Here is a 17,726-nt window from a genome sequence, read left to right on the forward strand (position 1 = left end):
TCCTATAGAATAACTACAAGGTGAAGGAAATCGATCAGGCCCTTAAAAGGGCTGGCAGAAAAAACTAACCATGAGGAGGAATCTGTTGCACCCCCTATCTTCCCTCTATTTCCCTGGTTTCTGGAAGGATCATCAGGATCCTGAAGAAATACCAGATTAATGCCATCCACAAACCCATAAGGAAGCTCAAATTGCAACTTATTGGGTCAAAGATGACCTGGGTCTCAGGATGCATGGCATGTACAGGATTTCTTGTGAATGTGGAGCAGCGTATATCAGCCAGATGGGGCGCATGGTAGAAACCTTCATCAAGGAGCATTGGAGGTGTATCAGTTTGGGTTACCCGGAAAGATTGGTTGTAGCAGAACATTGCAAAAGCGATAGCCATAGAATTGACTTCAATGGCACAAAACAACTGTGCCATTCTAACGGCTTTTGGGACTACCTGGTGAAGGAAGCCATTGAAATAAAACTAGAGAAAAAGGATTTTCCCAGGTCTATTTCCAGGTGCTTAAATATCTTGATTGAAACTGTTCTTGTTAACCAACACCAGTCATAATCATTACACATTTGAGACCTAACCGAATTCTTGCTAATTTTCCTCCACGTGACCTCCGTCTGTGCAGCTAGCTGCTAGATTCGATTTGAAAGTAAGGTACTGAATATCCAAACCAAGGTTGATATCAATCTAATTGCTCTGTTGACGCAAATCTCTGGAACAGTGCTGGGCATCTGTAGGCAGCAGCTAGCCTGTTGGTTTGACATTTAAATGCATACCTCAAAGCCTGCAAATTCAGAGAACGGCAATACAAAAGCCTAAATAAACCAATATACTATATTATGAATTTTCAAAGACTTTCACAATAAAGTATAATTTGAAGATTTAGATCATGAATTGCTTTAAGGGGCTGGTCATGGCACGCATCAACTTTGGCATCCTGGCAACCTTGACCCACTGCAATTTGCCTACTTCTGAAAAAGGTCTGCAGCAGATGCCATCTTCTTCACCCTGTTCTCATCTCAGGTGCATCTGTACAGAGAAGACTCCAATGTTAGACTACTTTCTTATTGACTACAGCTCTGTCTTCAATGCTATCATTGCAAGCAAACTCATAGATCTGGGACTCAACATCTCCCTTTGCAAATAGATCTTTAATTTCCTGGTCAACAGACTGCAATCAGTAAAGCTGGGCAGCAATGATAATCTTCAACACTAGTGCGCCACAAGGCTGCGTCCTCAGCCCTTTACACTCTTGGCTGCATGGCCAGATTCTGCTCCAGCTCCATCTACAAGTTTACAGATGGTGCCACCACAGTATCTTAAATAACGATGAATTAGAGTTCAGAAAGGAGATCGAGGGGCTAGTGGCTTGGTGTCTTGACAACAACCTTTCCCTCAACGCCAGAGAAGCAAAACAGCTGGTCATTGACTTTCAAGAAGTGGGTCGCAAGCTCCTGTTTACCTCAGCAATGCTGAGGTTGAGGGGATTGAAGCCCTTAAGTTCCTGAGAGTGAACATCAGCAATAACCTGTCCTGGACAAAGCTCATTGAAGCCATGGCCAAGAAAGTTCACCGGTATTACTACGTCCTCTGGAAGCTAAAGAAAGTTGGCATGTCCCTTTTGATCCTCAACAACAACTTCTATCTATGCACTATAGAAAGCATCCTATATGGGTGCTCCATGTATTGATATGGCAATTACTCAGCAAGAAACTGGACAGACTTGTCGACACAGCTCAGTACATCACAGAAACTAATCTCTCTTACATGGACTTTGTCTAAACTTCTCTCTGCCTCAGTTAGAAGATACAGATGTCTGAAAGCTTGTACAACCATGTTCAAGGACAGCTTGTATCCACTGTTAAAGACTATTGAACAGTCCCCTTGTATGATAAGATGACTCACAATATACCTCGTTATGGCCTATGTCACAATAGGACTACAGTTGATGCACCCTCACTGGCTCTCCAATCGGCTTTGGGTCACAACAGTATTCTTTATCTTTCTGCTCTCTTTATTTAATCCAATTTTTTAATATATATGCTTATTGTAATTTGCAGTTTTACTATTATTGTATATTGCAATGTACTGCTGCCACAAAACAACAAATTTCACGACGTGTGCCGGTGAAATTAGCCTGAATCTGATTTTGGGATGATGGGCTGAGGGTCAGTCTCCGTTTCAGCTGGGTCGACTGTCGTGACAGGGCGTCCGCCTCAGTGCTCTTGGAGCCAGGTCAGTAGGAGATGGTGAAGTTGATTTGCTGGAAGAAGAGGTCCCAGCAAACATGACAGGGTCTATTGGTGGGTCTGTGGCATGGCAATGAGGGTGCGGTGGTCAGTCCAGATCAGGGAGGGCTTGGTGTTTCCCATAAGGCAATGTCTCTATTCCTCCAAGGCCCATTTAATGAGAAGTAGCTCCCTGTCTCCTACTCCATGATGGTGCTGTGTAGTGCTGAACTTGGCACGGGGAGGCAGCACATGGGTGTGTCTTCCCATCCGGTCCTTGATGGGAGAGGGTGGCCCCGGCATTAACGTCAGATGTGTCCACCTCTACCACTGGATGTAGTGGGCATCTGTTGCATAGGTGACTGGCGGCTCCACAGTAAATGCACTAGTTTTTCTCCACCAACACTTACGCTCCTGGGGGTTAAAGCAGCTACCCCTGACTGCATGGGTTCCAGCGGCATTGATGATGATGGTCCTGCAACCTGAAATCGTTTTGGGAACAGATCTCGGATTCTGGCTGATAACCTGGAGGGTCGTTCCACAAGACCTTACGTAATTGGAGGGCTAGAGTTATGAGGCTTTCGATGTCAGAGCACATCTTGGATAGGCAGCTCATTTTTCAAGCCCTCCGACAGGCTGTGTTGGTAACGGGTTGGCAGCATTTCCGCATTCCATCTGCACTGCACCGCGAGGGTCTGGAATTCCATGGTGCAATCCAGCTCTGAGCGTGAGCCTTGACGCAGATGAAGTATCTGATCTGCTGTTCCCCTTCCAATTCCCAGATGGTCAAAAACCCAGTGCATCACAACAGTGAACTCCTCATATTCATTGCAAATGGTGGTTTTATTGTTCCAGATAGCCATGGTCCAGGTCAGAGCTCTCCCAGCCAAGAGAGAGGGGAGGAAGACCACTTTGGCTCAGTCTGTAGAATACAGAGATGGCTGGATCTCAAAGTGTGACATGTACTGAGACAGGAAGTTGGGGCATCAGGCTGGAGATCTATTGAAGCATTTGGACACCAGAATCCGCTGCTCAGAGGGAGTCTATGTTGACTGCCATAGGATTGCCATATCAAGATGGAGAGATGGAAGTGAGTGGGAAGCAGATGGTCAGTGGTTTCCTACCGTCCCTGGATCATATGCTCATGAAAATGGATGATTTCCTTTAGCCAAGCATACTCCACAGGGTTAGTTGTTGGTTCACCTATCCTGTCAGGAAATGTAGAGACTTGAACCAAAAGTAGAGCACTGCAGACAATTCAGCATAAATGGTACCTTATTAATAAACTGCAAAACAACAAACCATGAGGGGGTCACAAAATAAGGGAGAACAGATACTTAGGACAACAAGGAAACAAGGTAATTGAAGGCTAGGAGCAAATAGTTGAGGCTAGCTGCTTTGGTGGGTGAACAAGGACTGTGGATGAGAGCTGGGTTTAAGTAGGCTGCAGGTGATGAGTTGGAAATGAGTGGAAGGTAACTCCTGTTAGCTGGGTGGAGACTGGGAGGTACCTGACTGCGCAGGCCTGACATCAGCCATTGTTAACCTCCTATGTAATAATAGATTGCTACAATAGACAGGCTGTTTGTTCAGTATTTGTGTGTATAATCATATTGGGCAGCATGTTTCTCAACAAGGTTGGAGCTTCATAGACACAAGAGCACAAGAGACCACAGATGCTGGAATATACAACAAAAAATAAACTCTGGAAGAACCCGGTATTCAACAGCATCTGCGGAGGCAAAGGGATGCTACCTCCGGATGAGACTATAGTGAAAAGGTTGCCAGTACGTGGAAGTGAGAGGAATGGGTAAGACCAGGGGCTGGTAGGTAAAAGGTTGAACCAGATAAAGGAGGGGATGACGATAACAAAGGTGAGCAAAGGGAGAAGAAACGTGTGTGTGAGTGTGTGTGAGTCTGTGCCTGTGTGTGTGTGCATGCGCGTGTGCGTGCCTGTGTGTGAGCGTGTGTGTGTGTGTGTGTGTGTGTGTGCGTGTGTGTGTGTGCCTGTGTGTGTATGAGTGTGTGTGTAAAAGGGCTCCAAAGAAATCTGATAAGGAAATGTGATGAGTCCAAGTTACAGAGGTGGGGGTGTTCTGAGGGATGGAAAGGGAAACTCTGGGTGGTAGGTGTAGAAAGGGTAAACTCACTCCCCCTGTGTTAATTTCTCACAATGATTAGCCAGACCATAACCTTTATCCTTTGATTCCTCCTTTCATACACTCCCAAATCCTAAGCATTACCCTCCCCCAGCTGTCATCCCTCCCTTATCTGATCTCAGCTACCACCTACAAGGTTCTGTTTCTACTTTCCCCCTCTCCTCATCTTTATTTACCCAAACATTACTTTTCTTTTATTATGTTTCCACCCATCACCTACCAGCCCACTGCCTCACCCCTCCCTTTCACCTTTCCTACTGGCAACCTTTCCTCTGCAATTCTCATTCCTAATACAGAGTCTGGACCCAGAACACCGACCACCCCATTGCCTCCACAGATGCTGTTTGACCTGGACAGTTCAACATTTCCAATTTTCAGGAAAAGCTTAAAAGAGAGCACGTAAGCAGTGAATTGTACACACAAGAGATTCTGTACGTTGTCACAAATTGTGCAAACAAAAAATAAATAAATAAGTAAATAAATTATACTGCCAACATGAGTCCTTGAAAATGAGGTTGTGTCTCGCAAGACGATCCGGGTATTCCTTAACTGGAAACCTTGGATGAATTATGAGGTCCAGTCCCTGTTGAAGGCTAGAGCTGTGGCTTTTAGGTCCGGAGATACCAGTCACTACATGGAATTCAGGCGTGAACTCCGGAAAGCCATTAAGGGAGCCAAGAGGCAATATCGAGCCAAGTTGGAAGCCCAACCTAACAGAGGGATGCCAGTAGACTACGGCAGGGTCTAAATGAGATAACTGGGCGCAAAGAAAAGGCAGGGAATAACAATAACTGTAGTGCTTCTCTTCCTGATGAACTTAACCAATACTATCCACGATTCGAACAGAAGAGGAGCGTCCCGCCCACTCCGGATGAACTGGACCTGGTGGCATCGAGATTTATCGTTACTGAGGAAGATAAATCCAAGGAAGGCGACGGGCCCAGATGGCATCCTGGGACGGGTTTTCTGGGCCTGTGCAGGCGAGCTAGCTGGAGTGTTTGCTGACATCTTCAACTGCTCCCTACTTCAGTCTAAGATCCCCTCGTGTTTTAAGAAGGCAACGGTGCCGAAGAAAAGCAAGGTGGCATGCCTGGATGACTACCGACCTGTGGCTCTGACATCCATTGCTATGAAGTGCTTCGAGTGATTGGTTATGGCACACATCAACCACAACCTACTGGTCAACCTCGACACTTTGCAATTCGCCTACCGGAGCAACAGGTCAATGGCAGATGCCATCTCTCTGACACTACATTCCTCCTTAGAACACCTGGAAAATAAAGATGCATATGTAAGGCTCCTTTTCATTGACTACAGCTCTGCCTTTAATACCATCATTCCAAATAAACTGATTCCTAAGCTCTGGAACCTGGGTCTTAGCACTCAGATCTGCAGCTGGATCTTCAACTTCCTCACAGACAGGACCCAGGCTGTAAAAATAGGGGACAAGCTCTCTTCTACAATCACTCTGAGCGCCCCACAAGGCTGTGTACTCAGCCCCCTGCTGTACTCACTGTACACCCATGATTGTGTAGCCAGGTTTTCATTGAACTCAATATATAAGTTTGCTGATGACACCACAATTGTAGGCCGTATCTTGAGTAATGATGAGTCTGAGTACAGAGAGGAAATTAAGAACCTGGTGGCATGGTGTGAAGACAATAACCTATCCCTCAATGTCGGCATGACAAAGGAATTGGTTGTTGACTTCAGAAGGAGTAGCGGACTGCCCAATCCCATCTACATTGGTGGTGTGCAGGTGGAACAGGTGGAGCAGGTGGAACAGTTTTAAGTTCCTCGGGGTGAATATCACAAATGACCTGACTTAGTCTAACCAAGCAAAGTCCACTGCCAAGAAGGCCCACCAGCACTTTTACTTCCTGAGAAAGCTGAAGGAATTTGGCCTGTCCCTTAAAATCCTCACTAATTTTTAAAGATGCACCATAGAAAGCATTCTTCTAGGGTGCATCACAACCTGGTATGGAAGTTGAAGCTGCAGAAGGTCATGAACATAGCCCAGCACATCACACAAACCGATCTTTCATCCTTGGACTCACTTTACACCACACGCTGTCAGAGCAGTGCTGCCAGGATAATCAAGGATACGACCTACCCAGCCAACACAATTTTCATCCCTCTTCCCTCCGGGAGAAAGTTCAGGAGCTTGAAGATTCGTATGGCCAGATTTGGGAACAGCTTCTTTCCAACTGTGGTAAGACTTCTGAACAGATCCTGACCCGGATCTGGGACATACGTTCCAAATATCTGGACCTGACTCGCACTACCTTACTTTCCCTTTTCTAATTTCTAACGATGATTTATAATTTAATTTTTAATTATATTTACTTCGATTTGTACTTCAGGGAGCGCGAAGCGCAGAATCAAATATCACTGTGATGATTGTACACTCTAGTATCAATTGTTTCGTGACAATAAGTAAAGTTCATATCTGAGGTCAGTGAAGTTATCCATGCTCTTCAGGAAACTGATGGTTAATAACTGTTCCTGAACCTGGTGGCATGGGATCTAAGGCTCCTGTACCTCTTTTCCGATTGTTTGATATTACAGCTGAGAGACATATAAGAAAATCTGAAGAAACCAAGTGGCAATTGATACAACTGGCCGGCTTGGAATGGTGCTGAAAATACCTAGGATTGATGGACGGGATGTTTCCAACGATTGAGGTAAAGTATTCCACTTTCCTAGAGGTCCATTGACCATTTTGATCATTTCTCTTGCCAAGGATGTTACACACAGGTCTTGAGGCAAGGACACATGCTGCCTCAGTTATTCGCTCTCTTACATGGCCCAGCTTGGGTACTCTAGTAGAGACCCACTGCTTGATGCAAGGATTTTTAAAAGCTCACACTATCTGTAAGTTTACACTTGTAATGGGTCCAATTTAACTGTGCTGAAGTCCAACGATCCACGATCCTGACATACATGTCTCATTGTATGTTATATGCATAAAAAATTCTCCTGCTATTCACAGAAATTGGCAAGGATTTGCTGCTTTGATCTATATCAGCAAATACTTTTAGTAGTGTTAGGGTTTCTAGCAAATGTCCTGCGCCATGGCTGAATTACCACCTATTTATATCTTGCAAACTCTCCACTTTCACTTCCAGTTCATACTGAGCACTACAGGGAAGTTTCATTGAACCCAATTCTAAAGGTTCAGCTTTTCAAAGGAGCATAGCCGAATTCTGAAGTTACTTTGAATGAGAGACCAGGCAAATCAAGAATTGAAGCAAGTGTTGACATGCTGACCTCTTTGAACAATGGAGCAACATCTAAGCACCAGACTTTGCAAAACAAGATGGAGAAGAAAGGAAAAATAGAAAAGGCTGCTACCAAGTTCATTCCAGTTTTGGTTTTCATAGCACTGATTTGGCTTGCTGGGAGTACAATTTACATCTTCAAATTACAACAGGACATTAACAACCTCAAGCAGGTATGTCATAAGCTGTAAGGCATTTTTAAAATACAGCCTCCATATTTATAGTTATTTCTTAGCCAATATTAATTCTGTCTACACCAGCAAAAAAATGTAACTCTTTCCCTGTCTGATCAAGTTTCAAGTTTGTGAAAAGCTCAGCTAGAGAGGAATTAGAATTTCTGATTTGTATGGGATATGGTGCTACAGTGAATAGACCCACTGTCTCACAACTCTAATGACCAAGGTTGCTGATCTTGATGCTGTCTTTGTGGAGTTCACATGCTTTCTTTGTATCTTCTTGGGTGTACTCCGGGTGCTCAATTCCCTCTCACATTCCAGATAATTGTGTGACCCACTGTAAATTTCACTTAGTGTGTAAGTGACAGGTAGAATCTGGGGGATGTGGGGAGAATAGGTTACAGGGAGCGTAGTTGGGGAATGTGATTGCTCTGCGAACTAACATGGTTTCAAATGGGCTTCTTCTATGCTGTAGGCAAATATGAAAATGATCATTCAACACCCTTAGGGCAGGGGTTCCCAACCTTTTTTATGCCATGGACCCTGGCCATTAACTGAGGGGTCCATGGACTCCAGGCTGGGAACCCCTGCCTGAGGGTAAAAAATAACATTAAATTTTTATTCATCAGTTCTAACTTGCTGCCAAAGAAGGGAATTTAATAATTATTTCAATGAATGCTTTGAAAGTTACAGATTTATGTTCTGGGACATGTCCTCTTCACATTACTAGCATCAGAGAGGAGGTACAGAAGGCTGAATACGGCTCTCAAAGTTTTAGGAACAGCTTCTTCCCCTTGGCCATCAGATTTCTGAACAGTCAACCAACACCTTCTCGCTATTCCTCCTTCGCACGATTTGTTTATTCATTTTTTTTTTGTAACCTGTAGTAATATTTTATGTCTGTCACTGCTGCTGGAACAAAACAACAAATTTCAGGACCAATATCAGCAATAGTAAATCTGATTCTGACCCATTGATGCGATTTAATACTGATGACCATGGAGCATGCTGCTGGCAACAGACACATTCATTTTCCTATTATCTCAGAGCTGTTGAATGTAGATCCTTTATATATAAAATATAGAAATGTCAGGTAGAATCTGTAAAAACAAAAATTGAATTAGTATTTCAGTTCTGAGACTCACAGAGCCTACCTGTTTCTGACAAAGAGTGTTTAACCTGAAATATTGAATCCTTTTCTCTTTCCAACAATGTTGCCTTATCTGTTGAGTGTTTCCTGTATTTTCTGTTTTTATTTCTGATTTCCTGAACCAGAAGCTGTTAGATTTACATTTTGGAATTAGATCCCTGCCTCGTCTAATGCTGTGTACCATGTGATCCAAATGCTTTAGTGATCAGTTCTTATTTCTGATAACTAATTGTGTGCATTCGCACTATCTATACCCCTCATGATTTGATATGCCTCTATGAGGAAACCACTCAATCTCCTACTTCCCAACGAGTAAAGTCCTAGCCAGCCCAATCTCTCGCTCTGTCACTCAAGCATTCACATTGGGCAGCATCCTTATAAATCTCTAAACTCTTTCCAATCTATCGATGTCTCTCCTATAACAGAGTAATAAAATTGTACACAATACTCCAAGAGTGTCTTGTACAACTACAACATTGCCACTTCCTATACTCAATCCCCAGACTGCTGAAGGCCAGTGATCTAACACTGTCTTCAATATGATCCTGAATGCTTCTCTGCTGGGCAGGGATTCCTCAATTTATTTCAAGAAGTCTTAGAGCACAGCTTCCAGTCTTTACCTTTGTCCATCAGATAACCTTTCCCTGTTAGAGGACATGGATCAGAGTGTTTGTTTTGGGGGCGTGAAGCAGTCACTCCGTTTTGAACTCTGCATCTTCACTAAGCTTTGATGTATTTCATTCAGTTTCCTAACTGAAGCTTACTGCACAGAACTCTTGCGTAACCTCACTGCTTGTGGTCTGAAAACAGAGCTCTACGTGTTCACTTCCTCTCTGAGCAAGAAGCTGAGCTAAAAGGATATTAAAAAGAAAGATGATAGCAGTCTGCAGATGTGTACAACATTACATCTGGAGTAGTTATATTATTGAAGTAAAAGAATTAAAAATGTTGAGATAGTAATTTGTCACTGCCTACAGTAACAAATATTATTGTGCAAAGGCTTGTGTTGGTGGGAGGAGTTGCTAACTTGAGACTAAATGTACTTCAAAACATGCAAGGTCCATGCGGTCTCTGGCTTTGAAATACCCATCTATTTACACCCAGAAATAAAGGAAACAACTAAGGTCAACAATTTATAACAGGCGAGCAACCTGCCAGCCAGCAGAACGAACGGAAGTCTCTGGGGGCTACACGTTGTTCTATTTGCCAGATCGCTTTCAGACATGGAGCACAGGAACCTCCAGTCTCTGGAAATGCGGGAAGCTCAGAACCGTGCTGCAAGCAGGGTGATATCAGCAGGGCCCTTGCCCTTTCCAGTACCTAGAATTGAAAAGAAAATGAAGTGTATAACAACCTGTGCTTCGCTAATAGCTGTCATGCTCGCTTTGGCACTGGCTGGACTTACTTTTACCATACACAGCTTGTACAACCTGCACCGAGAAGTAGCCCAAATAAACAAGGTAATTAACCAGTGGATGACTTTTTTTAAAGTGTACATATTGAAGGTCTATTTACTCTCAATTCTTGTAATATTTGCAGATCAATGGCAGTCCTCAGAACACACCACAAAAGCTTACTGGCAAGTACAAACATCTTTTTCAATTACGAATTCGAAATTGTCTTTTTCATTCATTGAAGTCGATTCAGGGGTTTGCAGGAAGCTGATTGTTATGGTCTACATTTGCTGTCTTGTAGGAGCTGCAAAGAAAAACAAGACAGAGGATGACACTGAAAGGGCCGCTCATCTTACAGGTCTGTTGTTATTCTGTGCGTTCCATAAATAATTGAATTGGGAAACTGGAGACCAGGAGAAAGGGCTGGGGAAAATGTGGGGGAAATATATTAATTGGGGAATAAGATGAAAGAAAATAGTTACATGTTAATTAAAACAATAGAATGAAAGGGGAGTAATGGTGAAGTAGAACATTAAAAACCAATCAGGTGGCAATGACTAATACCAGAGGTGAATAGAGAAAAGCTTAGAGGAGATGTCAGAGATAGAGAGTGAGCAATAAGTGTCTGGAATGCACTGTCAGGGATGATAGTAAGGTGACACATTAGCAACATTGAAAGGATTCTTAGATAGGCAAATTGATGAAAGAAAAATGGAGGGTTATGGGTTGTGTAGGAGGGAAAAATTAGACTGATCATGGAGCAGGTTAAACGTTGGCACAACATCGTTGTTTTTTTGTGCTGTTAACGTTAGTCAAATGAGAAAGGAAAAGTGAAATCGATATATTAAAGTATACTTATCCTAGAATTATGGACAATAATTCTGTCTTATTTGAGCAAATTGACTGGCATATATTGATGCAAAATTTTTTCGATTCATTGCATGTAAATGCAAGAATAACATCAACATGCAATTACAGGGAAGGCAACGGCTCAGCATTCCGATAGATTGATGTGGGATATTCGGATGGGAAATGCCTTTATGCAAGGGTTTACATACAGGAATGGAACACTGATCATCAATAAAACTGGAAAATACTACATTTATTCAAAAATCCACTTCCGAGGAGAAAATTGCCCTCTGATGCCATTGCATCAAACCATTCTTAAACACGACAACACTTACCAGCTCGACCAGACTCTGATGAGAGTTCAGGAGATAAACTTCTGCAGTGGCCATGGACTTTGGAGGAAGACCACTTTTCAGGCTGGAATATTTCACCTGAAACGAGGAGTTCAGTTGTTTGTCCAAGTCTCGGATCCAACAATGGTCAGTCTTGATGAGCTTATGACTTTCTTTGGAATCTACAAGATTTAGATTATGGTTTCAAGGTGCTTATGACCTTGACATTTAGTGACGGCCTAGCAGTCATTGCAACAGCAAGGAAGTTGAAAAGTTTCACAATGCTTTGACCACAAGATAATTATTTCCTTTGCAAACTATAAAATCATTGCAAGCTATGTATTATTTAGAAAACAGGAGAAATGCTTTTGTAATTCATTTATCAAAATATAAAGCTCGGTGTGTTTCTCTTATTTCCAATATTCACTTCTGCCTTTAAATTGAATTAACATTTAAACATGTGTAGCCATTTAGCGCCTCATACTTCATGGTTGTATCTGGACAATGACTTCAGCTGTTTCTTTTTTTTTACCAGCAGGGAGCTAAAGAAATTGTCATCAAATTTAAATCCAGTACTACAGGTGTTCATATCATTGGTACACAAATCTAATAAGTTTTCAGTAATTTCAGTTTTGGTATTTTAATCCTCAGCAGCTTTGGGAAGAATGAATCAACTCCCAGATTTTCACCACCTTTTGTTTGAGGAACCCCAAATATTCCCAGCTGTAATATTTCTCCTTTAAGTGTCTCCCACCAGAGAATTGCTCTCTCACCACATCCAGTATTTAACACTGCAATGGAGATGTATTTGAGCCTTCTCTAACTGAGGGCAGTCAGGCCTCTTAATTACCTCCAAGTGAAGATAGAAGCACCTGTTGCCTTGGCAATGGAGTTTGCTTTAACATCCCTTCTCCTTACAGCCATTCAGAGCTTCCCATACAGAACAGAAGCAGATCCACTTTTGTATCAGCATCATGCACTGAATCAGTGCTTTGCATTATTAAACAGTCTGAGTATCAAAAGTGTTTGCCAAACCGAAGTTGTGAAATGCTCTTGACTGTTGCTCTTTGGTTGAGTTGAGACATTAAAGATGTAACTTCTATTGTTTTATTTTTGCTTTTATTGCGCAGTTCACAAGTAATATTCAGTATCAAGTTCATAATGCCTGCAAGTATTCCTGTAAAAGAGCAAAATGCATGCAATAAATACTCTTTCAAAGTAAAACTTTACATGCTTTTGTGTATATATCTTTATATGAAGGCTTGGAATCTGTACTGATGCTACTGAAGGTTGGCAGGTTAAAGGTAACATAGCAGTTGTTCACGTGATATAAGCAAGTTAGTAAAAATTAAGTAAGGCCAACATTTATAGTTTGCCCCTGTTTGGCCCTGAACTGGGGAGGGAACCTTGAGCTGAATACATTGGTGGCTCAGGAATCAGAAACTCCTATAATGGTTGATTTCTTCTCCTGAGTGACAGAAATGAACCATTTAAGCTTTTCACCAATTGCTTCATGTGTCACCATTGGATCCACGGCTTTTAATTTCAGTATTATGTAATTACACTTATGTCCTTGTTGTTCAATGAGGAGTTCCAGCATTACAAAATAATGCTGGAACCATTAAGGCTGCTGGCAAGGACTCATATGGGATTGACAAGGTTTTCTCTGCTACACTGCGAAAAACAAATGCAGATTGGATGATCATTTTGCAGAGCACCTGCACGTTGTCACAGGGGTGATCCTCAGCTCCTATTGCCGGACACTTTAATTTTTTGTACCACTTCCTCTCTGGACCCTGGCCTCCTGCAGGGTTACAACAGGGCCCAATGCAAACTTGAGAAGCAATGCCTGTCTTCTATCTGGGTATGTTGTGGCTTTCCGGATGCAATATTGAATGTTCCAACTTAAAGTAACTGTGTCAGAACTGGCCCTTTCTGCCAGTCATGCATCTATGTTTTTTTTTGCTCAGTGTCTTCGCTCTGTTAATATAGTGTGACTTGCTGAGAATGTTCCATAGTTTTTTTTGTCAACACATAAACGAACAATAAAATATAACCATCCTCTCACTGCCCTATGTGGTCTCACTCTATCACAGATAATCTAACCCTAATCACTATTTCAGTTTAGCAACACTATGACTACTTTGCACAACAATGAACTCTTCATTCGATCTATTTGTGTTCTTACAATTGTGTAAGGTCAAAGGACTCAGACCTGGAGTATTAACTCTCTTTCCAAAGATGCTGCCTGATCTGTTGAATGTTTCCAGCAGTTTCTGTTTCTGTACTGGTGGACAAGAAAGCTTGGCCTCATTAGTCAAGCTACTGAAAGGTGGAAATGCAAAATTCTATTTTTTTTGGGAGATTTTTGAAACTGTCTCAAACACATTGACTAGAATTTCCTCCTACTGGTGCAGAATACTGCCAATGACAAATCTTGTAATTTTGTAATTTTTGTACCATTTGTAGCCACCTTTCACTAGAAGAATTTTCACAAGCTATCCGTTAATGGAGTTGTGCAGTGACCAGTCACCGAGCGGGGGTGGGGGGGGGGTATGTGAAGAGAGCCACCTTTTCCATCGGGTCCACACTCAAGATTAAAAAGGCCAAACTTCATGGCAATATTTTGGGGTTGGAGTGCAACCGGTCACCTAGTGGGATTCATTAGAAAGGGCAAATAAGAATAATGCACATGCAAGTGGAGTAACCCTTGGAGTAGTCGTTGTTGTGAATGGGACAGTGTTTGGAGTTGCTTTGGCTCATTAGGCTTGGGCGTGGTAAAGTATCTTGCAAGTTTCTCTTTTTGCTCTTAATTCTTCGTTCCTCCTCTGTTAGGCATCGTAGTGTAGTGAGAGTGGCTCCATGGGTGGTGGTTTGTACTGTGTGTGAGAGATGTGTGAAATCTGGGAGATCTACAGTCACTCGGATGATCACACCTTCCTCAAGCTGCAGCTCCTCAGAGAATCTATAAAGGAGCAGGAGCTGCAGCCTGAGGACCTTCAGCTCATACGGGAGATAGATAAGAGCTACAGGGAGACACTCACCCATAGGTTGCAAGAGACAGGTAAAAGCTAGACAATAAAATTAAAGAGGATATCTAAAGTTTCTTCAGACACAAAAAGAGAGGTGAGAGTGGATATCAGATCACTGGAAAATTCCATTGGGGTGGTAGCAATGGAAATGGCATATGAACTGAATAAGTATTTTGCATTAGCCTTCACAGTGGAAGACACCAGCAGTATGCCAGAAGTGTGTCATGGGGAAGAAGTGAGTGAAGTTACCATAACCTCTTAGGAAACTGAAAAATCTGAAGGTAGACATATTATTTGGACTAGATGGTGTACACTACAGGGTTCTGAAAGAGATGGCTGAAGAGATTGTAGATGATCTAGTAATGATTTTTCAAGAATCAATTGATTCTTTTGCATAGTTCTGGAGGAATGGAAAATTGCAAATGTCACTCCACTCTTCAAGAAGAGAGAGGGGCAGAAGAAAGGAATTATAGGTCAGTAAGTCTGACCTCAGTGGTTGGGAAGATGTTGGATTTGATTGATAAGGATGTGGTTTTGGAGGCATGTAATAAAATAGGCCGTTTTCAGCATGGTTTCTTCAAGGAAAATCTTGTCTGACAAATCTATTGGAATTCTTTGAAGAAACATCAAGTAGGATAGACAAAGAAGAATCGATAGGTGTTGTGTATTTGGATTTTCAGAAGGCCTTTGACAAGATCCACACATAATGCTACTTAACAAGTTAAGAGCCCATGGAATTTCTGGAGAGATACTGGCATAGATAAAGCAGTGGCTGATTAACAGGAGGCAAAGAGTGCTAATAAAGGGAGCCTTTTCTGGTTGGTTGCTGGTAACGTGTTCCACAAGGGTCTGTGTTGGTACTGCTTCTTTTTACGTTATATTTTAATGACTTGGAAAATGGAACTGATGGCTTTATGACCAAGTTTGTGGATGATATGAAGACAGGTGGAGAGCAGGAGTTTTGAAGAAGTACAGAGGCAACAGGAGGACTTAGACAGATTTGGAGAATGAGCAATGGAATGGCAGATGGAACATTGTGTTGGGAAGTGTACGGTCATGCACTTTGGTAGAAGAAATGAAAGGGTTGACTGTTTTCAAAATGGAGAGAAAATTCAAAAATCTGATGTACAAAGGGATTTGGGAGTCCTTGTGCAGAATTCCCTAAAGGTTAGTTTGCAGACTGAGTTAATGGTGAGGAAGACAAAGGCAAAGTTAGCATTCAATTCAAGAGGACTAGAATATAAAAGCAAGCATATAATGTTGAGGCTTTATAAAGCACTGGTGGGCCTCACTTGGAGTATTGCGAGCAGTTTTGGTCCCCTTAACCTAGAAAGGATGTACTGACATTAGAGAGGGTTCAAGGAGGTTCACGAAAGTAATTCTGAGATTGAACGGCTTGTCATATGAAAAGCGTTTGATGGACTCATGGCCTCTACTCACTGGAATTCAGAAGAATGAGAGGTGACCTCTTTGAAACCTATCGAATATTGAGAGGGCTTGATAGAGTGGATATGGAGAGAATGTCTCCAATGGTGGGAGAGTTTAAGACTAGAGGACACAGCCTCAGAATAGAGGGGTGTCCTTTTAGAATGGTGATGAGGAGGAATTTCTTTTGCCAGAGAGTGGTGAATCTGTGGAACTTGTTGCCAAAGGCCACAATGGAGGCCAAGTCATAAGGCAGAAGTTGACATATTCTTGATTGGTCAGGGCATGAAGGGATATGGGGAGAAGGCAAGAGATTGGGGCTGAGAGAAAAAATGGATCAGCCATGATGAAATGGCGGAGCATACCCGATATTCTAAATGGCATAATTCTGCTCCTATATCTTATGGTCTTATGGCCTTATTAATAAATTCCATCCATTTATCAGCAGAAAGGAGAATCTAAGACTGCATTTGCTTTCTCAATTTGATGTAAAATTTTCAACTACAGTATTTTTGTATATTCAAGGGGAGTTCCCCAAGGGTCTTGCTTAACACTTATGCTTTTACCAATATCTCTAAAATAGATCATGTGACCTTTATCAGGGTTGTAAATGCATGTCTCTTCTGTGTTGTTTGCCTACATTGATTATGATATTCCAAGATGGTTCATTGAACACTTTGTAATTTGGCTTTCTTTGGACTTCTATACTGATTTTACAGTTGTATTGTGAATAATTTATCTAAAAGCAAACTGTTCGCAATATCTTGTTCACAAAAGATGACATACTAATGCAGAGAAGATTGCTGCATTTCCTTTATCAACATTATAAGAGATCACTTGCACTGATTAAGTGAGGTTAGTCATAATATCTTTGCTGCATAAAATAAAACTGCTTACCAATATTTATCTCATTTCCTTTCACCAAATGTTTGTTCATTTTCACCTATGTAGCAATTAAGTATTCAGGCAAAAATGTAAACAACCGATTCAGATCAAAAGGTGACACAGGGTTAGACTCCAGTTGCCCCAACATGTGATAAGGCAAGATCTCAGATCCTCTACAAGCAGGATGCTTCTGCAAGTGATTGATAGGACTAAGCTGCAGTGTCTAGTTGTGGAATCGGTGAATTAGCATTGGCATTCATTTTATCATTTTAGAAGTAGTTTAGTTTGGATAGTTTAGATAATAGAATAAGTCTTCTGACACTTGGCAACTCTTGAATAAGTTTGAAGGAAATGCTTTGCGTCTCCACATGAAGGCAGAAATCCTTTTCATAGGTGAGATCCCATCATGTCACAGAAATGTCATTATGACCCTGGCAGGCAAATGTCACTCCTAACTCCCAGCTCTTGTTCCTGCCTTCTGGATTCTGGTTCTTTGAGTCATCATTGAGATACACGAAAGGTATATTGTGATATTTCTTAAATTAAAATAGAATTGCACAGGAATGCTATCTTAAAGGTAATAGTCATCACCAAAAGAAAACCTGAACTCCATTGCCATTTGGAGGGAGGCAGACAGGAAGCAAATGCAGCTGGAGTTCTGATGAAGGATTCCAGACTTGAAATGGTAACTTTTTCTCTTTCCACGGATGCTTTATACCTGAGGAGTGTTTCAAGCATTTTCCATTTTTATTTCAGATTTCCTGCAACTGCAGCTTTTCTTTGCAGCTTTCAGCTGAACTACTCAATATCTACT

General features: G+C 42.0%; 1 protein-coding gene across 2 annotated transcripts; it reads left to right on the forward strand.

Moving 5' to 3' along the window:
- Positions 1-7,551: 7,551 nt before the first annotated feature.
- LOC132401614 (tumor necrosis factor ligand superfamily member 6-like) lies at positions 7,552-12,902 on the forward strand. 2 transcript variants are annotated; one of them, XM_059983637.1, is made up of 4 exons: positions 7,552-7,842; positions 10,535-10,574; positions 10,691-10,747; positions 11,368-12,902. In XM_059983637.1, the coding sequence occupies exons 1-4, from the start codon at positions 7,651-7,653 to the stop codon at positions 11,763-11,765; spliced, it is 687 nt and encodes a 228-aa protein (XP_059839620.1). In that variant the 5' UTR covers positions 7,552-7,650; the 3' UTR covers positions 11,766-12,902. The 2 variants fall into 2 exon arrangements, with proteins under 2 accessions (XP_059839620.1, XP_059839619.1); XM_059983636.1 differs by lacking the exon at positions 7,552-7,842 and adding an exon at positions 10,077-10,455.
- The last annotated feature ends 4,824 nt before the right edge of the window (positions 12,903-17,726 follow it).

The sequence above is a fragment of the Hypanus sabinus genome, chromosome 11, assembly GCF_030144855.1.
Source record: "Hypanus sabinus isolate sHypSab1 chromosome 11, sHypSab1.hap1, whole genome shotgun sequence".
Taxonomy (NCBI): Eukaryota; Metazoa; Chordata; class Chondrichthyes; order Myliobatiformes; family Dasyatidae; genus Hypanus; species Hypanus sabinus.